The 24,720-nt window shown below is 28.0% G+C and overlaps 1 protein-coding gene across 1 annotated transcript in view; it reads right to left on the bottom strand.

The window, feature by feature from the left end:
• Positions 1–13,761, bottom strand: part of LOC107451539 (acetylcholine receptor subunit beta-like 1) — a 130,471-nt gene extending 116,710 nt beyond the window's left edge. The window contains exon 1 of the mRNA XM_021148572.4: positions 12,145–13,761. Coding sequence (XP_021004231.1) covers positions 12,145–12,205 — 61 coding nt within the window. The 5' untranslated portion in view covers positions 12,206–13,761. The remainder of the gene's footprint in view (positions 1–12,144) is intronic.
• Between the last annotated feature and the right edge of the window lie 10,959 nt (positions 13,762–24,720).

Genomic DNA, 24,720 nt, shown 5'->3' with positions numbered 1-24,720 from the left:
TTTATTCAAACGCACTTCAAGAAAGCTGAAGTAATTAATAAATGGAAACCGAAATTAAAAGTGGTAGAAAAATTTACATGGACTTTAAAAATTGGTGGTAAATATACTTACCACGGCCTTCGAAAGGGTTAAAGAAAGACTGTTAATTTTTATTTTTAAAAATTAGTAGTGATCTAAATTTGTTTTTTGATTTGTTTGAAAATGAATAAACGGAAATATGTTTTCCATTAAAATAAAAACTAAAGATGAAGAAAATAAACATTACTACTTCAATGTTGAATTTGATTATTTTTATTCCATATAAAACATTACTGGAGTTTTTCATAAATCAATACATCATTTTTATAATGCATTCATTATATTGTCATTAGAAAAAACACTGTTTTAAATTTTCTTTCTTTACAAACATTTCAGTTAAATAATTTCATAAAAATAACGGAATTATTAAATAAGTGATGGAATATTAATCAGATTTAAATTTAATTACGAAAATTCATAACTCTCGAAACCCCTACGACCCTCCATGTAACCCTGGGATTCCGCGAAACACTATTTCATAGCTGCCAACTTTTCATCCTTTTGAGGATGATTTTTCCCAGTAGTGGTAAATTAGATATTGAATTGAAATCTAGACCTAAATCCTAGGCCTTGAAATCTAAGTTATTCGGATAAGGTTAGTAAAGACAAACATTCATACTCATACTCATATGTGTTGGTTATTTTAGCATCAGTCCCGCTAGGGGCTCCAACTAATTCATCTGAGTGGAAATAAATAATAAATCGCCGAAGCGCAACTGAAAGGTGAAAGTTGGGGTTCAGTATCTTTTACTGAGAGAAAATTAAAATGAAGTAGTGAGATTGAACAAACAAGTTTGAGAGAGAGAGAAGAGGTTTTGTGGCAGACTGCCTCGCCTCCCTTCGAGGTATTACCCCCGAGCTTCACAGGTGAAGACGAACTTTAGTTATCACACATTATTACATATACTTTATTTTTTTTAAAAATAGTGGTTGTTATAATCATTACAAATTATGTTTATAAATGGAAGGAATGTATAGAAAGCATACATGTTACTACCACTCTAAATATAAAAATAAAATTTTACGCAAAGGCGTACAAGTTAGCAAGCTAGATATTTAGAAACCGTTCTCTCAAACAATAACCAACTAATCATTAAACAATAAACTATATGTTTTGGGTATATACTACCCTCATTCAAACTGTGCATTTTATATGCTAATATATAATACTTATAAATTCTCTTCAGTGAATAAATCACAATGTATGTTGAAGAAGAGTATTTTGCACCTATTTTTATGTTTTATAAAAATTCAAGTGAAAAATTAAATTTCAAAAAATGCATGATGTCTTTATCACAAAATAATTGTTATTAAGAACTGTATTCAATATTTAAAAAACGAAATTTAAATTTACTTAATTCTACACAATTTAAAATTCTCTTATTCTAAATTGAAATAATTATGAGCTGAATGATAGATTTAAAAAAAAAAGTTAAATTTTTAAAAAAAAGTAAAATTTGTTTTCTCAGCACTATTGCACCGGGTATTGAGTTTGGAGAACATTTTCAGTGATTTTTATACCATATATTATATAGCCCTGTGAAACAAGTTACACTTAAAGAAAAAATATTTCTCGAAATTTCAACAGAGTCTGTGACTCAGTTTTTGTGAAATCCTTTCAACAACCTGCTTAATTTTTTAATTAAATTTCTAAAGCTAATTTCTAATTATATTTGACAAATAACGAATTATTTTATAGTAAAAATAAAATTTTTAAGAAATGAAACGTAGCAGAATAATGGTGGGAAATGTTAATAAGAACTTTTAAGTCATATGAACCTATTCGTGCTTTTCTTCTTTTTAATAAGCAGTGTTTTTTTTAAAAAAAAAATAGAATAGTTGCCTCACAAATATTTTATTTTAAAAGATTTTTTTGCAGAAAAAAGATAGTTCTGTCCTCAATAAAATATTAATTATACAATTACTTATGTTTTTATTTGAAGTCAAAACAGGTAGTTCAGAATCTTTAGTGGAAGATAACATAAACTTGGTCTTAACCACTTTTACACAGTGTTTGTTTGTTTTTTAAATTAATTAATTTATTTATTTTTTTGTAAATTAACCACTTTTTGTGGTCGGTCATTATTAGGTTAATCTTAAGAAAATTGAAAGCAAAATATCTAGATCACATCTGAGATGCTATTCAGACATTTTTTTTTCAAGGTTTATTTGAATATTTCATGCTCAGATCGAAGTTCAAAAACTTCAGCTCCTTTCAAATTTAAATTAAGAATTTGAGCTTTAAGAATAAAAAATTCATATATTCTGACAAAAATGGGTTGGGAGATGCTCTATGTCTTTCTATCTCAATCAGTTTAAACATTGCAGACAATCAGTGTTACTAATTTAGGGATATAGTTGGCAACAGTTTGCATTTATGTTTTATAGATTTTAAACTTAATCAGGAGTCACAAATGAAGAGCTTAGTGGATGGAGAGGTACGTGACATTTTTAAAGATATTTATTAATCTGTGGTCGTATCTATATAAGTATTTTCAATGTATCAGTTTTTTATTTTTCATTTATTTATTTTTTTATTCTACTTTTAATTTTTACACGAGTTTCGAGTATGCTTACGTGAAATAAGGCAAAACTGAGCAAATACAAATTTCGAGCGAAATCGGTGGAGTAGTTTCTGAGAAATCAAATTTTTAAAAAGTCATATTTCTAAAATTTGATTTCTCAGGAACCATTCAACCGATTACTCTCAAATTTTGCATGTTGCCACATAAAATTGCATTCCTTAAAATGGCATAGAAAATTGTATTCCTTAAAAATCAAAATTTTTTTGACTACTATTTAATAAAGTAATAAATATTCGAGATAAGATGTTTTTGCATGGAATTATCTTTGGGTTAGAGATTTTATATTTGTCTGCAAAAAATTTTTAATTAGTTTAAAAAGTTCTCGAGATATGGCGAAATACCCAAAAAGAAAAATTAACATTTGGAGATCCAACTTTGGAACGCTCTCCTGAGCAAACTATGGGGACCATATTTTCTTGATTGCTGCTACCCCTATATTTTGGGTGTCAGAAAACGGAGTCTCTCAGAAAATTCATGTTTGTTCAGATAAAGTATGTTTTTTGCCTGATTCCGTCACTTAAAATATCGTCAGCACTAATTTGAGGTCGTCATCACGAACTATTTCATTTTATTTTACAACAGTCGTTAAACAGCCGATTCAATTTTGAGTTTACGACTACCAATGTTCAACTCTGTTGCCTTGTAATTTTGAACCCAATCCAAAATACAAGGGGACTAGTGAATCAAATATTGGGAGAAATTTTGCCTTCGTGGAGGACTTTTTTTGATGGAACTACCCCGCATTTCGTTATAGTGAGAGGAAAACCACGAAAGCCACCCACGGTTCGTCTGATAACAAGGGGGCTCTAACAAACGATCCTTCTACCACTGAGGATATTTTACGTCAGCACTGTGGTAGATGCGTGCCGGGTTTGGAATTCGAATCTATCAACCATCGCTAGGATTCGAACTCGGGTTACCTCATTGAGAGGCGAGGGATGTTCTGAGCCACCACGGCCCGTCTCGAACCAGTAAGATTTTTTCCTAGAACGTGAAAATCCGATCTCTAAATCAGAAGTTATTCCGAGTGGTCCTTTTCATTATTTTTTTGTAAATACTTTATATTTACACACATTCAAGACATACATTCGAATTGAGCTGTTATTTTATAATATTTATATTTCATTTAAAGGGATTAGCATGTATGAAATAATAAATTGTATTTTAATTTTGTTACGAAAAAGTGTAATTAGGAAAACTTTATAATTTTAAAATTTATTATAAAGGTTATGGACAAAAGGTTATGATTTATAAAGGTTATATTTATAAAGATTATTATTTATAAAGGTTATTATTCATAAAGGTTATATTTATAAAGGTTATTATTTATAAAGGTTGATATGTTATATTTATAAAGGTTATTTATTATAAAGGTTATGGACATAAATGTCCTTTTTTGGTGAATAACTCGTAAATAAATTTTACCTTTCTAAACCGTTTTTTTCTTTCAGACATTTTGTATTGTTATACAAAGTTGTATAAGTTATACAAAGAGTGACTGTATTGATAAAAGTAGTACAATATACAGGGTTTGAACAAAATTATGGAAACATTTCGATATTAACTCTATGTAAACACTCTCTTTCAGTAGCAAATGCTTTGGAAAAAATTTTACATGATAAAAAAACTGTTAGAATTAGAAATATTAGACTTGAAGTTTATTACTCGTATGAAATTTGAATCGACGAAAGTAAGCGTTGGTAGTTCATAGCTTGCTTTTTTTATACCACTATAATTTCAACAGTATTCTTAACTAAGTATTGCAGTCCTATAAAATAATTTTAATGATGCTGGTATTAAAGCTGAAAAGAAATTATTAACTTTCTCTCCCCATTTCAGTTGACGCAAATATTGCTTGAATAAAAAGAACGTTATTTCTAAAGAAACTTCAAGCATGGTCTTTCAGATTGTGGCAAAAATTTTGCCAAGTAAAATCTTCTAAGCTACCTGCTGCTAAAAGAAATATAGTTCACATAGATTTAGTATCGAAGTGTTTCCATAATTTTTTCAAGCCCTGAATTATATTAAAATAAGTGGTTATTTTGTAGTATTAGCCGCCATTTCAATTTAAAAAGTCCCAGCTATTTATAGTTTTAGACAGTGATGCCAGAATTTTGGTTCTATTCCAAAAATAATGCTAAAGCAATTGTCCTACCCCAATATTTGTTTTTGAAGAAAAAAAACGGTCCTATACATATAGCGCAGTTGCTAACAAGTTTATTACAATTCAATATCATATTTTTATATTAATTATTTCAAGAGTTTGGAGATATTCTAGCATGATTTTAATTTAAAAATTTATGAGTTAACAACACTTTATACTGAATGCTTATGCAATTTATTTATTCCATTTTGAAATTTTAAATGCAATTTATTTATTCCTTGACTAAAATTACATTAAATTTTGACAAAAAAAATTTTAAATAGTAAAATTTTATAAAAATTTTGCAATTTCTACTCTTAACTTTTTATGTTTAGCTCATAAATTGATCACGTTTTTAATTATTATAAAAGCATAGAGAATGTTTAAAAAAATTAAGACTAATAATTTAAATCTTTAATGGTAAAGCTAGAGAAAATTCTGCCCTCTAAGGAAGACGCCCTATTATACAAGAAGGCAAAAAGTGTCTTTATTTTTAAAAAAAGTGGTAAAATACCCTTAAACATATTTATCGGATGCCCCGCTTAGTTTTATGGAATACTTTCATGGGAAAATTTTATTCTAGTGGTAGATAAGTTTATATTTTAATATATAATTCTTCGTTGCGAAAATTTAATTTGCAGCTTTTTTCTTACATGTAAATTATAATTAATATTAATGCTTGTAAATTATTTAAAAATTCATATAAAAACCCTACTTTGGAGCATAACTCCTTAAATGAGGGTTTCATAATGTTTGTAAATTACCGAAAATCTTGCCAATCAATAAAATATTTTCGAAAAACGTTAAGTGTTGGTAGCCCTGTGTAATTATGGATATGTTATATAATTGAGCTAATGAATTACCATAATACTTTCTTTTATGGAAAACAAAACCTTTTGTATTACTATAAAAGAAAGCAAACGCCTCCTTTTCAGTAAAGCAAAATGTTCTTTTATAAAAGGAATACTTTTTTATATTACTATGTGAACTATGTCGCGCATTGAATTTTCCGGTAGACCTAATATTAACAGCGACTAAAGTGTAAAAAGTGGTAGAAACTGAATTCATTTTCAATAATATAATCTATTTAATAATTCTATCGAAACTACCACCATGAATTTAAGTGCAAATTATTAATCTTTAGTAATCATTGCAAATTATTCATCATCTGCATCATAATCATTATTACTTGTAATATGATAGAGAAAGTTGCTAATTTTATTGCCTTGTGGTAGATTATTTCTATTTATTAGTTGCCCGTACCCTTCTGTGTATATATACTTCAAATAATATAGGGATACATTAAAAATTTATTGCTTTTTTTTAATAGGTGAAATATGGTGGATAAAATATTTAACAATTTGCACTATTTCTGTTGACAAAAAAATAATCAGCATTCCAGGAATAAATTAAGATGTGGTGGAGGAAGATTAGTAAATCAAACTTTTTACTAATTCTTTTCCACCAAAATAAAATGAAAATATAGAAGTATATATAGATGTTAAAACTGTACAACCTAATTTTGTAATAATTAAAATAAAATTAAAAATTCGAACAATCTCACGAAATATTGATTACCAATTTTAAATTTTTCTCGAAATTGTCTACCCTGAATAACGTATTTCTACCAACGTCAATGTTTACACATGCTTTAGTTTCCTAAAAACACATTTTTGTTACCAAAATAATTTTTAGAATTAGTGTTGTTATAAACAGTTATTGATTTAAGTTCAAATTAATAAATATTTGGTTAAGCGGTGAAATGTTAAAACTTATTTTAAAGCGGAAGACTTTTTGGCAATTTTCTATTAAAAATTTAGAATGATTTTTTATAATTTTAAACATTTTAATTAGTACTTATGAGTTATTGGATACATAAAAGGAATGAAATGATAAGTCTAAATTTTTGCTTTTTATTTATACTGAAAGTTAGTAAATCTGATAAGAAATTGAAAAATTAACTCAAGGCTAATGATTTTATGAGGCATAAATTGGGATGGCAACTAAATTTCCGCCTAACATTTTGCATGTCATTAAATGTTTTTTGTATAATGTTCTAGATCATTCGAAAGAAGATGTTTTTATTCTACTAAAATCTATGTTTTTTTTGTTAGTTAAATTAATTTATGCTAATTTCTAGATTATTAAAAAGGAATGAGAATTTTAAAAAAGACGGAGCAATTTCGACGCTTTATTTTTTTCAAATTAACTCAGTGCTGGATGATTTTATTATTAATACTTTTGAGTTATATATTGTTGCATAACATATATTGGAATAGCAACTAAATGTCAGCTTTTTTTTAATTTTTTTTTAACATTTTGCACGCCATTAAATGTTTTCAGTATAAATTTTTGAATCATTCGAAGGAGGATATTTATATTCTACTAGAATCTGTGTCTTTTTTTTTTTTTTTTTTTTTTTTTTTTTTTTAAGAAAAATTAATTTATTTTACTTTCCAGATCAATAAAACGGAATATCAATTTTTTGAAAAGCAGAGCGTTTTCGACACTGAATTTTTTTCAAATTAACTCAGGGCTAAATGATTTTGTAATGCATATATTGGAATGTTTTTTTTTTCTTTTTACTTTTCAACATTCTGCATGCCATTAAATGTTTTCGGTATAATTTTTTAAATCATTCGAAAGAGGATATTTATATTCTACTAGAATCTGCGTTTTTTTTTTTTTTTTTTTTTTTTTTTTTTTAAGTAAAATTAATTTATCTTACTTTCCAGATCAATGTAACGAAATATCAATTTTTTTAAAAAACAGAGCATTTTCGACACTTAATTTTTTTCAAATTAACTCAGGGCTAGATGATTTTGTAATGCATATATTGGAATGGTTTTTCTTTTTTTTTTTTTTTTTTACTTTTCAACATTCTGCATGCCATTAAATGTTTTCGGTATAATTTTTTAAATCATTCAAAAGAGGATATTTATATTCTAGTAGATTCTAGTAGAATTACTAGAATCTGTGTTTTTTTTTGTTTGTTGAAATTAATTGTTAAAATTAATTCATCTTACTTTCCAGATCAATAAAACGGAATATCAATTTTTTAAAAAAACAGAGCATTTTCGACACTTAATTTTTTAAAAACTAACTCAGGCCTAGAGGATTTTGTAATGCATACATTGGAATGGTTCATTCGAAAGAGGATGTTTTTATTCCACTAGAATCTATGTTTGTTTTTTTTGTTAGTTAAGTTAACCTGTAATAATTTCTAGATCAATAAAACGGAATGTTAATTTAAAAAGAAGAAAAAACTGAGCATTTTCGACTCTTCATCGTCTTTTTTTACATCTGTGACGATTATAAATGACTCAAAAACTACTCATGTCATTTGTGCTATGCATGGAGAAGGTGCCAAAGTAACCCCAAGTTTGGCATGCTAAGTTTAAAAATGAAAATTTTTGATCTCAAAATTGCACCTCAGCTCACCATCCATTTAATCGATGAAGAGTGATTAAATTATTTTTCTCATAAAAATTTTCATCAAACAACAAGAGAAAATTATGTGATCTCCCATTTTATACTTTCAAAAAATTTTAATAAACAGCTTAAACTTAGTTGGCAGACCCAATCTTTAATATTATCTTTAATTCAAGACTTGCGCAATAGATAAAACTCATCCCATTTGCGCCTTGCCTGCGTTTGGACACGAAGGCGTGAAAAGGACAGTGGTTTTTCTCAAAAAAAGTCACAAGTGGTGGCAACTGTCTTATCATTTTAATTTACAAAGCAGAAAAAAGATACAGGGGTTGATCAAAAACCCTTCTAAACTTACTCGATGTAAACAATTTACCTTTAGCAAATGTTTTGTAGGATTCTACCTGGCAGAACTGTGGACACAATTCGAAAGATCATTCTTGGCGCTTTTAGAAACGATGTCAATTTTATCATGCAAGGTTTGAATCGCCAAAAAAAGAGGATTTGAAATTAATGATTTCTTTTTAGATTTAAACCAAAAGTTTCGAAATCATTTTATAGAATTGCAATATTTATAAAAGAAAGTTTTTTTAATTATTACCATGGTATTAAAATAGGAAAACAGCTTATAATTTTCATTCAACTAAATGGACAATTTGCATGAGTAAAAATAACACCATTTCTAAAAGCGCCAAACACGATCTTTCACATTTTGCCATTTAAATGCGCGTTAAAATGAGAAAATTTCAAATTTAATTATGGCGTTAAAGTGAGGAAATTTAAATATGTAGTAGTACTGATTAAACCCCGCGAATGAGAACGAACTAGAAGGAAAACTTATTTAATTTCTAGGTTTTACAAAAAGGATAGCGAAGGTATTCTTGTAACCACTACTTATTTTAAAAAAATAAAATAGCATTTTAAATTTTGGTTTAAAAAAATCAATCATTCCACAATGGGTATCTCACCCACCGTGGTGCTCTTGAAAGAGTGGATATTACCTCTGGAGAACGCACTAGGTCTGCTCATCGGCAAGATCGATTGTGCAGCTCATTGGTAATAAAATTAAAAAAAAATAATTTTTGATTCTTTCCATAATAAATATAAACTGGTAACATAATCATAATGGACATAAGCTGGTTTTAAAGCTATTTTTTTTATCCCTTCCCAGGTACAAATAGCCCAGCTGAAGTCACAACTAGCATTTTTAGAGCTGAAATGGTAGATTACAGGAAGAATTATCCACCTAGTATAAATTAAGTTATACAAATACTTTCTCTCTTTTTTATTTTCATACATAGACTATTTTTCGTGTTTAAGCATCAATAGATTAAATAATTAGAATTCCATAAGAACAAATTAAAAAAACGCATTTTAAGTTAGTAAATGCACGAGCGAATTATGGCATAAAGTATATCATTCTAACTATAATGCCAGATCTTAAATTTAGGTTTAATTATGAACAGAAAAAATAGCTTTAAGAAATCGATATTTGAAATGATGAAATTTTAGCTTTAAAAATTGAATTAAAGTAAAAAATAAAGCTATTATAAAAATAAAATTATTTTGACTATTACGATTTTAAGCATGCTCAAACAAAGATAAATATCCTGATAACCACGCTTTAATAGTTTAAAGTTCAGGAAGCAAATCTGAAAAATTCTCATTATTTATTTGTGAAAAAAAATTCAACCACAAAAAGTAAATATGGGCAGCAATTGTAATTTTAAAATATATTATAACTGAAAGCTGGCAAATATAACCATAAAATTGAAGAATAGCAATTATAATTACAAATTCAAAAAAAAAAAAAAAAAAAAAAAAAAAAAAAAAAAAAAACATCAAGTGTGATGATTTGAAAACTATGTGATAGCTGTCAAATAAAAAAATTGCTCGTAATCATAAGCTTATCATTAATTACTCTGAACCATAAATTATGCGTAACTCATCTTTTCTTTTGATTTGGTTTTTCGCTTCCATTTCAAATAAAAAATAGAGTAAACAACTTTGGATTAAAAATATGGGTTTATGATAAATTCAAAATTTTTTTTCACCTGCAATTTTGGGGGAAAATAAAATTTTTTTCCTCCTTTCTAGCCCCATGACATGGTGCTAGGTTGGACAAGTCAGTAAGGGAATTATATAATCTATTGTTACTTGGACAATAGTAGCTTAAAAGCTTTGTGTTTTTAAGTTGTTATGGCTAAGACTTAGTAAGATGTTAAATTAAACCATGCTTTCGCTTTAAATTGAACAACAGCATCATATAATCAAGTTTAAAAATTACTAATTTACACTATAATAAAATATAACTCCACACCTTATTTGGTTGGCATTTGATTTACAGTGTATTATGTGTATAAGCGTACTGAAAGTTTAATTTTTTTGAGCACTAGTTTTGTCAGGTAGTTAATTTAAAAGATTGGAAGTAAGTCAGTAAATCACGAAATTTCAGTAAAAAATTAACTGTATAAAATAATTATGGGATACCTTCAGAATTGCATCATACTTAAAATTTCCCTCTTTAACACTAGAAAGACTGAAATACCTATATTGCCCAAAAGCAGTCAAAATGACTGCATTCTGAAAGAATAACTAATGTATAAGGAAATTTGTTTAAAATTAATTTTTAATATTTTTGATATTATTTTCAGTTATATAACAAGTTATTAGTAAATATTAACAATAAAAAAAATTATATGTTGTACGAAAAGTCACAAAATTCTAAGAAATTGTGTCATTATTGTTTTTCTAATTGAAATTAAAAAGCAGTCAAAATGACTTCCTTGGGCAATCTAGTGTTAATGCGCCCCTTAGTAAAGTTAAGTTTGAATTGGATTTTTCTCTGCTGTCCTCAATAATTTATAACATTGAAAACAGCTTTGCTAATAAGGAAAATAGTTGACCACCAATCTATTATAGTTTCAGACGTGCTGTTTACTTGCTTGTAGCTTCTTTATAGTTTGGCCCCTACTGTGTGTGTGTGCTATTTTAGTAAAAGATATTCTGTATATTTCGATGTTATTGCAATTTGAAGCTTCTGTCTTTTTATTTCTTATAATGGTTTATATGGTTTTTATTTTATTTTTGATAATTTTGTATTTATTATTGCAAAGATTATATTTTTTACATTTACGTTTGGTTATCAGTGATTTTATAGCATTATAAACGCAGTTTTGCTCACTTGCAAAGAAACAAAAAAAAAGTTTTTCCCCCTCAAAAAGACTTTTTACTCTTTTTTTTTTTTTTTTTTTTGTATCTATTGACCAAACCTGTACATGAAAATAATTATTGTCCTCAATTTTGAAAAGAGTGTGGTGTGAAAGATATTTTTTTTTTTTACTCACAAGTCAAATAATTAATTGAACAGATTAGAAGCAGGTAAGGAAATGTCTAATCTGAAGTAACAAGAAATTAAGTGTATAAAATTATTATGAGTAACTTTTAGGATCGCATCAGCAACTTAAAATTTAACTTACTCACTAGACAGATAATTAATTTCCTAAATTCAGTGAATTAATTTAACAGTTTGGAAATAATTCCGGAAATGTCTTACCTAATGTGGCAAAAAATTAAATGTATGAGAATATTATGTAGCAAGTGAGGTAATTAATTACCGAAAGTCAGTGAATTAATTTAACAGTTTGGAAATAATTCCGGAAATGTTTTACCTAATGTGGCAAAAAATTAAATGTATGAGAATATTATGTAGCAAGTCAGATCATTAATTACCTATAATCAGTTAATTAATTTTACAGTTTGGAAATGATTCAGAAAATGTCTTACCTAATGTAACAATAAATTTAAGTGTATGAGAAATATTGTGGTATACTTTTAGGATCACATCAGCATACTTATTTAACTCACGAGTCAGATAATTAAGTTAAGAGATTGGAAGTAATATCTTACCTAAAGTAGCAAGAAAGCTGATGCAGATGAAGAGGATGACGAGGAAACACTGGCAGTTCATGGCTTTTACGGCCTCTTTCAGCACATACCCCTCTCCACACTCGCTAAAGAAGGGCAGTTGCTACTGAACATTATTTCCCTTCCCGAAGCGTAGTTCATTCTTTTTAATTGTTTGAGTATTCCTTTAACTAGTTGACTAGTAATTAGCACCTCGTATTAGTCTTCGATGAACGAATTTTCGAACTGTGCTTTCTAATTAACCACAAATTACTCCTTATTGAAGAAAAGAGAGCTACGTTCGAACTATATAAGCAAAGCCTTACTTATTTACAACAAGCATCTCAACGTGCGTAGAATCGAAATATTTTGAGAGAAGGAAAAAACGCTTAGAACACACGCATGCAGCTACACTACATACAAAGCTTGAGCGAAGATCAAAGTAACAGACTGAATTCCTGATATAAAACAAAAAGCAGTGCTGATAATAGTCTAGTGCCAATAGAATTTAAAAATCAATGAATAGAGCTACATATATTTCCAAATGTTATGAAGAATCATCTTCCAGAGACAGCCAAAAGTAAATACAGTCCAGACTTCGAGCTCCTTTCTTCCGGCTGGAATATCCAATTAGTTTTCTAACAGAAGAAAAAACAGTTTTGTGGATTGAAGTCCCACATAAAAAACACCGTTCCCCGCGACCACCACCCAATGCGTAGCTGCCGTGTATTCTCGTCAAATTGCCCCACTCTTTCCGTTGTGTGCACAGAATCATGTCTCATCAGATCATGAACTCCCGGAGGTCTCTCACCTTAGTATCCAAATCATTATTCCAAAATGATACCAAATATCCATTGACGAGCAACTTTGATTCCATTGTAAAAGCTGTGGTTTCTCAAGTTGACCACCAAATCTCAATTAACGTGCTCTTGAATTCTCCGATTGACCATTAGAATCTGTGATTTCTCAGATTAACCAACAAATCGTATTGGTATCCTGTTATGAAATCAGAAATACCATGGTTGTAAACTCAATAGTATTCACAGTTTCACTTTTATAAATTAACTCACACAGCATAATACAACTCCAAACAATCGCACAGATACTGAGCTAGTTATATTTGAAACACTTAAGAGTTTTTAAATTCAATAAATTCTACGAAATAAAAGTGAGATAGTTGAGAAATTTAAACGTCTCTGAGACAACTTTATCATCGAACTATAACGTTGTTTCTTCTCCGGCGAGAGAGGAAATACTTTTCACTCCCAAAACATACAAATGGTTGAAATCATTTAGAAGGAAAAATCAGGATACTGTTAAATCCGGCTTCAAATGAAAGGAAAGAGTTTCAACGAAACTATACGTCTTTTTCTCATATCCTCTCTAATTGTATCCATCATATCCTTTTCTAAACCGTAGTTTTTCACAAAAGAAAATAAATAAGTTGAACTCCTCTTACACAAGTCCCTGTCGATGATCATCAACCCACGTTTTGCCGGACCTCACTCAATTTCATCCGTTCCGGTTACCCATCGACCTGGTGCTGGGGCCGGAGCGATACATTCCGGACGAGGAGGAGGGATCCCTGTTCTTCTCCCGGACATCACGCATGCGCAGATCTTGAGCTTCCTTTTTGGAGTAAAAGGGGATGGTGATCTACAACGACGCTCCCTGGTGGATATTTCAGCTGAATAGTTGAGGTTTCAGTTGATTGTCGAGTGAAGTTCTCGTAAGGAATTCGTGTTTATGACATCCGACAATGAAACCGTTTTAACTATTAGATACATCGTTTCCTTTCATTCTAATTTAGTATTTGTATTCAATTAATTACCTTCATGTATTCTATACTTTGACCCCAAATTTGCCATACAATTATTCTTGAAATTTAATTATGACTTATTGAAGAGCTTTTTGATGTAAATAAATTTTGATTTAAGTTTATAACGTCAATAAAAATCGACGATACAGAGGAAAGTTCTCATGTGGAATTCGTGTTTATAAGATTTGACAATGAATCCATTTTAACTATTATATACATCGTTTCTTTTCCTTCTAAATTAACGATTATATTCTATTAATTTCCATCGTGTATTCAATACTTCGACCTTAATTTGCCATATGGTAATTCTTAAAACTTAATTATGACTTATGAGAACGTTTTGATGCAAATACATTTTAATTTAAATTTATTGCGTCAATGAAAATTGACTATTAAAATTGAGAACGGAAAGTTCTTATAAAGCATGCGTGTTTATAACATTCGAAAATGAATGCATTTTAACTATTAGATACATCGTTTCTTTTCATTCTAACTTACCAATTGTATTCTATAAAATTCCATCGCGTATTCAATACTTTGACCTTAATGTGCTATGTCATTATTTTAAAACTTAATTATTACTTATTGAGAACGTTTTGAAGAAAATACAATTTAATTTAAATTCATAATCTCAATAAAAAACGACGACTCAGAGAAAAATTCTTATGAGGAATTCGTGTTTATAATATTCGACAATGAAGCCATTTTAATTATTAGATACATCGTTTCTTTTCATTCCAATTTAACGACTGTATTATTTTAATTTCCATCGTGTATTAAATACTTTGACCCAAATTTGTCAAATAGTTATTCTTAAAAGTTAATTCTTAATTATGACTTATATAGAGCGTTTTGAAGCAACTATATTTGATTGAAATTTATAACGTCAACGAAAATTGGCAATGAAAACTGATAAATGAAAGTTCTTGTAAGGAATTCGTATTTATGACAACCGACAATCAATCAATTTTAACTATTAGATAAATCATTTTCATTCATTCTAATTTAACGTTTGTATTCTATTAATTTGTATACTTTACACGTGTGTTCTATACTTTCTATACGTGTATTCTATACTATGCGTGTATTCTATACTTTGAACCTAATTTTAAATATTGTAATTTTTAAAAATTCAATAATGACTAGTTAAAAATTTTTTGGGGCAAATATATTTTGGTTCAAATGTTTAACATCAAAGAAAACTATACGTGTTCAATGTTCGACAAAATCTATGAGATTTTGAAAACGCATGTAAAATTTTATCAAAGGGGGCAATTTTATCAAAAAATATCTTCCGTAAAAGTTTATTAATATTTTTGTTCTTAAGAACTCTATAATTTTTTAATTTATATGATAAAGTTTTTAAATAATTTTTTTTTTTTGTTAAAGCAAAGTGCAAGTTTCAAAAAAACATTTTAAACATTACTTCTGATAATCTATATTTAATTATATATATAATGCAATTGAAGTTAGAAAACTTATTTTTCCATTTAGAGTTTTCATTCACGTTTGTAAAAAGTTTTAAACGTAATATTTAAAAATTGCTAATAAATTGTATTCTAATAAATTGTATTTATAAATTGTTTCATAAATTGCTTTAAATATTTCAAATAATTTATGCTAATAAATACTAATAAATTGGTTTAAGATCCTTATTGCTATAAGAGAAATTTCGATAGCACTTAAGCTACTTTGATTTCAGATAACTCGGAAAATACGTTTGTTGATAAGGTTCAGAAGCAATCTCAACGAACTCGAATCTGATTATCTAAACTTAGGTTATACAGCTGTGAAAAAGGAATTATTTGATATAGATTAAATTTTTTAAACTTGTTGTTTGAAGAAGTTAAACGTCTATGAAAGTTTACAAAATATAACCATTTTTACTAAAACATATTTTTTAAAACAAAAGTCACTATGCTCTTTCATAGTTGTAACATTCTTCCTGTGGCTTACAATACAGTTCTAAGTATTGCCAATTTAGCGATTAAATAGAATTTGAAATAAAGCGTTAACAGTGCCAAAAATTACTCTATCCTGTATATTTTTTAAAAGTTACAGAAATAAAGGAAAAAAATGCAAAAATAATTCTGGTTCTGCAATAAGCAAAATGTCTTTGAAATGTCTTATTTGTCCATGTTCATTGAAAAAACATTGAACCTCGTTTGCCACTTCGTCTCCTGTTAACGGTATACCTGCTAGACTTTTATTTCACAGTAATAGGAATAGTGCGTTTATGTTAGCAGGGTTGCATATAAATTGTATTGATATTTTATTTAATTATCAACCATTCTGATTTTAAAAAAACATAGCAATTGCTTGGTTTTATGGCAGGATATGTATATAGACGTAAATTTATTATCCGGGTGACTGAGGTCGTAATCTTCTGTTTACACATTGATCGTGAAATTTCATATTGAAGTAGTACAATAAATTAATGAAAAAACATAAATATGTAAAGAACTCACTTGCTCTGTCCTATAACAGTCTGGAAAGCTTGAAGGTGAAAAACATTGCAATAACATCAGTGGATGTGTGGAACATGCGTGAGACGTCCACATTGCTGATTTGGATGTTTGAACTTTTACTTTTAAACATCTAAACACACGTTAACACTTAAAAATTGAACACAATAAAGTTCCGAACATAAAGTTCACAATAAAGTTCAGAATGTAAACAGCTGTAATAAAGTCCGATAAACATAGCTTGAAGAAACTTCACTTTTTAACTTCAATTTAGTATATTTTAATCCACCACTGTTTCGAATAATTCGTAGGCCTATATAATTCACTACTTTTTAGTTATAGTGTAATGCTAAGCCATTTAAAAAAAAAGAAAAAATTGTCAAATATTTGCAAAATTTTCTATGTAGTTATTTACCGTTTTTTTAAATTATTTTTGGGGTGTCCGGAGCAGTTGGTATCTCTGGTACTACTACAGCAAGCTTGTCAACTACTACTCTTTTTGTAAAGTGGTAGACATTCAAAAATCAAAAATTTTTTATAATTTGGCCAACATTATAAAAGTCTTGCCACGTATGAGCTGGATCATAGTGGCGTTGATTGTGAGCTTTTCAATCATTAATATATAGGGATATGAAAAATAAGTTTAAATGATTACAAAAATAATACATTAAAACATAAACTTAGCTACAACTGGAATAAATTTTTACATAGAAAGTTGCCAGAACTTCTACGACAGTCTTCAAGACGGTGAAACTTTCTAAGTCAAGCAGCTACATCGCATGTCGTTGACACAGGAATGCCACAGGAGACTAAAAATGTTAAAAGAAACTTAAATCATTTTTGTTTTTTATATCATCCCTTTAATTATTCAATCGTTACTACCAGTATGAATTACATTTCAAATAATTCATATTTAAAATAAAGAGTTAGTTAGCGTTCATTTTCAATAGTAAACTAAAAAGAATATGCTATGAAACTTGCTTTTATAAATCACAATTTGTATTTTAGAAGTGACAACCCTGCTGATAGGGTATGGGTCACAAGATATTTTATTTTATATTATTAATATATATTCTGAATGATAGAAATATTAAGCTTCTCTAATTGTAAGAGCTAAGAATAAAAGATTTGAGATGTCAGTCTTTAACATTTTGTAAAGGAAACATGTTCCAAAAATGGAACATTTTGGTGCTTAAACGGTTAAACTATTACTCACAGACAATAGTTTCAATGCAGCATCATTATCATGACGCATCCACCCTGTAGTCTAGGCTTGAGATCCTGTTACTACTTTCTGTTCCATAAGTTGAAATAATATTCGACTACCAGTTGAAAGATAAGGTACAGATAGAAAAAAAAAAGTAAAGGAAAAGGATTACCCTTATAACTTTTGAATGATTGGTCGATTCTTGATTCTGCAAAATGCCATGGCAATATATCAAATAAATGTCTTAAATCATATTTAACAATTTACTGTAACCGCGATAAAGTATGCATATTTCGAAAATAAAACGCAGGTTTCTTGAAGAAACATACGTATAAGTTTTTTTATTCATTCAATTTATCGTGTAAAAATTACACTCAATTTATGGGCAGATCTCTAAAACCTTTAACCTTTGATAATAATAAAAAATAATAGGCACACTATTTTTACACCTCCAGAATTGTTTGAAAATGTATAAAATATCAGAAAATAATCGTGAACATCGAAACTTCTGATGCCCTTATAAGTATAAACAAAAAATTAAAATTTTTGAACTAATTTTTCTAGGTTTATAATCACAAACTGTCATTCGGTGAGGTTACAGTTACGATGTCAAGACCGATGTCAGACGCAGATCTAAAAAGTAAATATTAAAATCAATCAAAATTTTGACCACACGTTTGTCATTGCCTAATTTATTTTCTGTGTTGTGTGCATCGCATTGCGTTGCATCTGAGTAAAGTTTTCGATCTATTCTCTAGGTTGTCCAGACTGTAACCCTGTCAAACCGTAACCTCAGGATTAATTAATTGAATTTAACATATCAGAACTTAGATTTTTCCATATGTTTTACTAATTGAAGATATTTTTTGACTGAAAATAATTAAAGTAAGCCTTTTTATACATTTTATAACAATTTAACTTAATATTAAAATTTTTTAATTCATTTATGATACTAATAATTTTTGATGAAAAATAAAGGGTAAATATGAATGAAATTATTAAAAAGAAAAAATTGCTCAATAAAAGAAAAATAGGTTCAATAAGTTTATATGTTTATTAAATAAATGATACTTTTGTCGATAATTTTTGATGAAATGTATATAAACCTAGAAAAATTAGTTTAAAAAATTTTAATTTTTTTGTTTATACTTATAAGGGTATCAAAATTTTTGATGTTCACTATTGTTTTCTGATATTTTATACACTTTCAAACGATTCTGGAGGTGTGAAAATAGTGTGCCTATTATTTTTTATTGTTTTTTTTTATTATCAAAAGTTAAAGGTTTTAGAGATCTGCCCATATATATATATACTAATTTTATTCAAACATGCTTCATCAGTGCTGAAGTTAGTAACAAATAGAGAACCAAATCATAAATGATAAAATAGTATACCACGGAATTTTAATGTGCTTTGGGTATACTTACCACAGTCTTAAAAGTATTCAGAAGCCGCGGGGAAGCGTTAAACCAAGAATCATATTTTAAAAAACACCCCTCGAAAAAATTAATCCGCTGCCCGGAGCAAGTTCGCCTCTCTTGGTTATAATCCTTTCGAATCACATGCAGAATCAAAGAATCATAAGTCTTTTTTTTTCTCATTGTGAAGCTTTTTTTTTTGGCAGAAAAGTGATAGTTGGTGGCTACGTAGAAAAAGGAGTTTGCTTTGTTATTTCAAATTTTTTACACTCTTACTTCAGTATGTTATTAATATTTAATATAAAACATTAAGACCGCTGATTACGAATTAACTATAACTTTTTAGTAAAACTTACAATTGCTATGCTACGTCCTTTAACAGTTTCGTCAAATCTAGGTTCGTCAAACTTAATCCTGTGAAATCTAAAAATGGTAGCACTATTATGGAGGGAGAATGTTTAATGAATCTATTATTGAGCAAGGAAGACGGTTGGAAGAATATTTTAAAACTAAAACACATCAGTTATGGAAAGGAAATGTAAAATAAAATGAAAATTCATGTTTAAAAATTCTCTGAAACAAGGACGTTTCTTAAGTTCACTGGAAAATCATTAAATTACAGATTAACTTTTTCATTTACAAGCTGATTTGCATGACGTGGAGTTTGAAGTGTTGAAATTTGGCAATATCACCAAAAAATGGAGTACCATTTCATAACCATTTAATAATTTATTATTCAAATTAATTTTTGCTTTTTGCTTTTGTATTAATTAAATTGCAAGAATAATTATATTTATATTAAAAAAATCAGAAATTTTAGAACAGATAAAAATTTGTATACCTCAGAATTTAAATTTTTTTCATCATTTTTAAATTAATCAATAAAATTATTTATTTTATCTGAATTATTTCTATTTATATTACATTTTAGTCCTTGAGAGGAGGGCCAACTTTTTGTAAAAGAATCATTATAATTGAAGAATTATGATGATTATAATTATATTCAAAAGATATGAAGAGAAATATGACAAACTTAAATATCATTAGAATTACAAAACTTAGAAACATTATAGCAGTTAAACTATAAGACCCAGCTTTTCAAAGTTTTGTCTTCCCGCTCTTCTCTGGGTGTGATAAATCCAAGTTTGAAGGAGGAAAATTATATTTCTTCAAAAAAAATTCCTTTTTTGGTCTAAGTAAGCAAATTCCGTCTCGATTATAGAAACTAACAGCTATTGATTTAAATGATCATTATATATATATATATATATATATATATATATATATATATATATATATATATATATATATATATATATATATATATATATATATATATATATATATATATATATATATATATATATATATATATATATATATATATGTTATAACAGGGCTACATCCCTGTTATCATTGGTTACAATTAGCTCAAATAACTCAGTCATGAACCAATTATTCCTTCATTAGTTTTACTTACGGGTAGGCTGGTAGCTATATCATTTCACATCCACTCTCCACAATTGAGGGGATGGACAAAACTCCGGATGGTTCCGAACATCTTACATGGATTACATCATACAACAGGAATCATGCAAAACAATCGCTCCTGCTTTAAATACTAACAGAAAATGATGTAAAAAGGCTCAGTCTCGCATACCTTATAACCCTACGCATTATAGAAAATCATTTACTGCTTCCTAATATGGAAGTGAAAGAGGGGAAGATTCTAAAAATAACTCCTTTGAAATATAAATCTAATTATTATTCATTGGTATGTTTTCAGCCTTGAAGTTCCAAAATAGAATATCTCTACACCTATTCTTTACCAAAGACATTTTATGAAAAGAGTTTTGTTTTTATTAATACAAAAATATTTATAATTTTTGTATTACATATATATATATACTACATGTGTTTAAATTAAGGAATGAGGTATTACGCATAAAAATACTTAGATAAACTAATGTTAAGCCTTTAAATTAATGTAGAATTAAGGAAAGTTAAGTGATTTTTTCTTTATTTATTAAAAAGGGGGAGCCTTTTTTTAAAAATTGTTGTCATATTTAAATGCATAAGTTAGTCCTCTTTCTTTTTTCAGCACATATACTAAGTAGAAAGTCACTGTACTAGAATGTATTATTTCTTTAAAATAAGAAGAATAGTTCTTAAAAAACCAAGTACTAATAGTTTAAATGCATTTCTTTAAAAACGTATAATTACTGAGCATGTTTAAATTAAGATTTTCTTTTTTACATCGTACATATTTCTTTTCAAACATACTAAAGCTGAATTATATAATATATTATCTAAATACATCAGAACAAATTTCAGTTGTTAATTGAATGAGAAAGTCTCATACATCATCATAAATTCTAAAAAAAGAAATAATATAAGTAGTGCAATATCCTTCATTTTAATATTTAAATGAGATTTATAAAAATGTATACTTAAAAGATTACAAAAGCTTTTTGATAATCGTTGTTTTAGTACTTGTTTTAGAACATTTTTTCCATCCCTTTAAATCTCTTATTTTTAATTTTTTTTTATTTTAGTTTCCTATTTTTTTGTTATTTTTTAATTTTTCTATTTTTTTAAGTAATAATGAGAATTAATGCGATATTTTTATTTTTAACTCCCGTAATTCCCGTTCATTTTTTTCTTATCAATATTTAAGTGGCTTACAAAAACGGAAAATAATAGTTCTTCTTTAACTAGATATTAACCTTATGAATAACTTTTTCCCCTTATTAATTATCATATTTCTTCTACATTTTTTGGAAAAAGGAATTTTCGTAATAAAGTAATTTTATACTTACTTAATATCATTTATATTATTAGCTTTATAATCTGCTTTTGTGACACTGGCAGATTATTCTTCAAAATTCGCAACTCTTATTTGCTTTCTTTAAGAGAAATTCAATAAGGCTTCCCCAATTTTTTACAGGAAAATAAAAATTAAATTGCTTTGAAATAAATTATTAACTTCTAGTTTTTGAACGGTTCCCAAAACAATGCTTGTATATTCCTTACCACTGTAGCTCGAAAGCAGTTCGCGTGCACATTACCTAGCTGACCGGCAAACGTTATAGTTGAAAGTTTCTCACATTCTATTAACTAATTTGTTGATTTAATTGATTAAAAACTTCATCCGCTTCAAAAATATGCAAATTGGAAATAACAATCGGATGTTTCAAATATTTAAAAACAGGCACCCATTTTCACGTTTATGATAACTTGAAAATGAGCTCCTGTTTTTGAGCGCTTGAAACATGTCGACAGTTATTTCAAATTTCTATATTTTTTAAAAAGTCATTTCTGTAAAAATTTATTATAAGTTTGTCTTAAGGAATTTATCTAATGAAAGCAACAACACCCCCAAAGTTTTGTTTTGCTATATAGTAATTTATATATCGCTGCCTAGTTATGGACATGTATTGTTTTCATGGGGCATTGTTGCTTTTCAGAGTTATGCTCTGTCAATGTTAGTGAAAAGTTCATTTTTTTGCCTTTCCTGTCCTGAAAATCTTGGCTAAACAACAGCACTCCAATAATTTCTTCACCGTAAATTAAAGCTCACTATTAGGACAAGCTCTGTGTACCAGCACTTTCCTGGCATATTAATACTTTTTAATGTATGTAGCCTTTCAAATTTTCAAAAAATCTAAAATCTAACTTTTTTTTTATTTAACTTACTTCAAGTGCTGGTTCAGCTAAAAAAAGACATTCTGCAAAAAATAGATTAAATTTGCGAAAAATGCGAGTTTAAAGAAATTGGACGCAGCTTGAAATGTGGGTTGGAAAAAAATGGATGTACAGTGCGCCAGAAAAAAACGGGCCACCCTGAATAACTTTGGATCTAATGATCGTATTTTCCCATTCTAGGACTCAATCTTTATGGTCTTCTAATATGCTAATTAATTAGTGCAGACGTTATTTTAAGTTACGAAATCAGAAGCAAAAAAGTACTTTCTCTAAATAAGTATATTTTTTTTCGGCGGATTAAGATCAAAAATATAGGGGGTAGCCGTATTCTGGGAAATATGGCCCCAATAGTTTAGTCGGGAGAGCGATCCAAAGATTGGACCCCTTAATGTTAATTATATTTTTTGCGTATTTCGCCACATCTGGAGAACTTTTTAAGCGAATTGAAACATTATCGCACGCAATTTTAAAATTCGTTTAATCAAAGATAATTCCATGGAAACAAATAAATTTTAGTAAGTATTTATTATTTTTTATTATTTTATTTAATGATAGTCGAAACAATTTTGAATAGTAAAATATACAAATTTTTACATAATTTAAAGTATTTAATTTTGGATGGAAAAATATATTATTTGAGCGAACTCGGTTAAAATGTTCCTGAGAAATCAAATTTTAAATATACGGCTTTTTTGAAATTCAATTTCTCAGAAACTATTCAACCGATTTCGCTCAAACTTTGCATTTTGCCATGCAAAACTACATGCTTTAAAATGACGTAAAAAATTTTATACCTTACAATCCAAAATGTTTTGGCTATTTTTAAATATAGTAATAAGAAATAAAAAATATTTACTGAAATTATAAGTAATTTTAAACAAAATTTGATTCAAAATTATGATTAATGATAAAATTTGAGTGAAGTCGGCAGAAATCGAGATTTTTACCATCTATAAGTATATAATTTAAAATTGTATACATTACAGTTCCAAAATTTTTTCGACTATTATTAAATAAAATAAAAAAAATAATAAATATGAAATTTATTTAAAACTGAAATTTATTTTTTGCATGGAATATTCTTTGGATAAGTGAATTTTACAATTGCGTGCAAAAATTTTTTAATTTGCTTAAAAAATTCTCGAGATATGGCGAAATACGCAGAAAGTAAAATTAACAGTAGGGGGTCCAAACTTTGAACAGCACTCCTGGCGAAACTATTTTTACCATACTTCCCATATTGCTTCTACTCCCTATATTTTGGGAGTCAGAATTTCGAATCCGTCGAAAAAAGGGTAGGTTTATTCAGAGAAAGTACATTTTTGTGTCTGATTTCGTAACTTACAATATAGTCTACGCTAATTAATCAGCATATTTGAGGACACTACCTTGAACCATTAAGATTGAGTCCAAGAACGTGAAGATCCGATCAAAAGATCAAGACAATTGTTAGATCATAAGATCTTCTGAGACAATTGTTAATAAATTAAAGCTAAACTTTATTTTATATATGTTTTTTTCTTAATCTGTGAGTGCCTGGTTCGCGATAAGAAAAGGGTGTTGTATATAAATATATTTTAACCAATTCAACTTTAAAAAGATGCATAGAAAAAATAAAAGGCTAAAATGGCTAAAAAAAGAACCTAATTTGGGTCGAAAGATTCTTAGGTATGAGGTTACAATTTGGGTTCGTACTAAATCGGGTCAAGACCCATGCCTGTTTTGAATATCGCTGTGTACCCATTTTGGAAAGAAAATAAAACCTAAATTGGATTTTAAAAAAAAAATAATAAATGAAGATAGTTTGGGCTGAAAGATTATTAGGAATGAGGTTACCCAATTTGGGTGTATACTAAATCGGATCATGATCATAGCCCACGTCTGTTTTGGATATCTATGTACCCATTTTGGGTATCTCAAGACGCATTCTGGAAAACACTGGGAATCAATTTTAGGCAGTGTTCA

This window comes from Parasteatoda tepidariorum, chromosome 5 (genome assembly GCF_982258835.1).
Source record: "Parasteatoda tepidariorum strain Cologne lab strain chromosome 5, Ptep-v5.0, whole genome shotgun sequence".
In the NCBI taxonomy this organism is placed as follows: Eukaryota; Metazoa; Arthropoda; class Arachnida; order Araneae; family Theridiidae; genus Parasteatoda; species Parasteatoda tepidariorum.
This window is presented reverse-complemented; position numbering and strand designations above follow the sequence as displayed.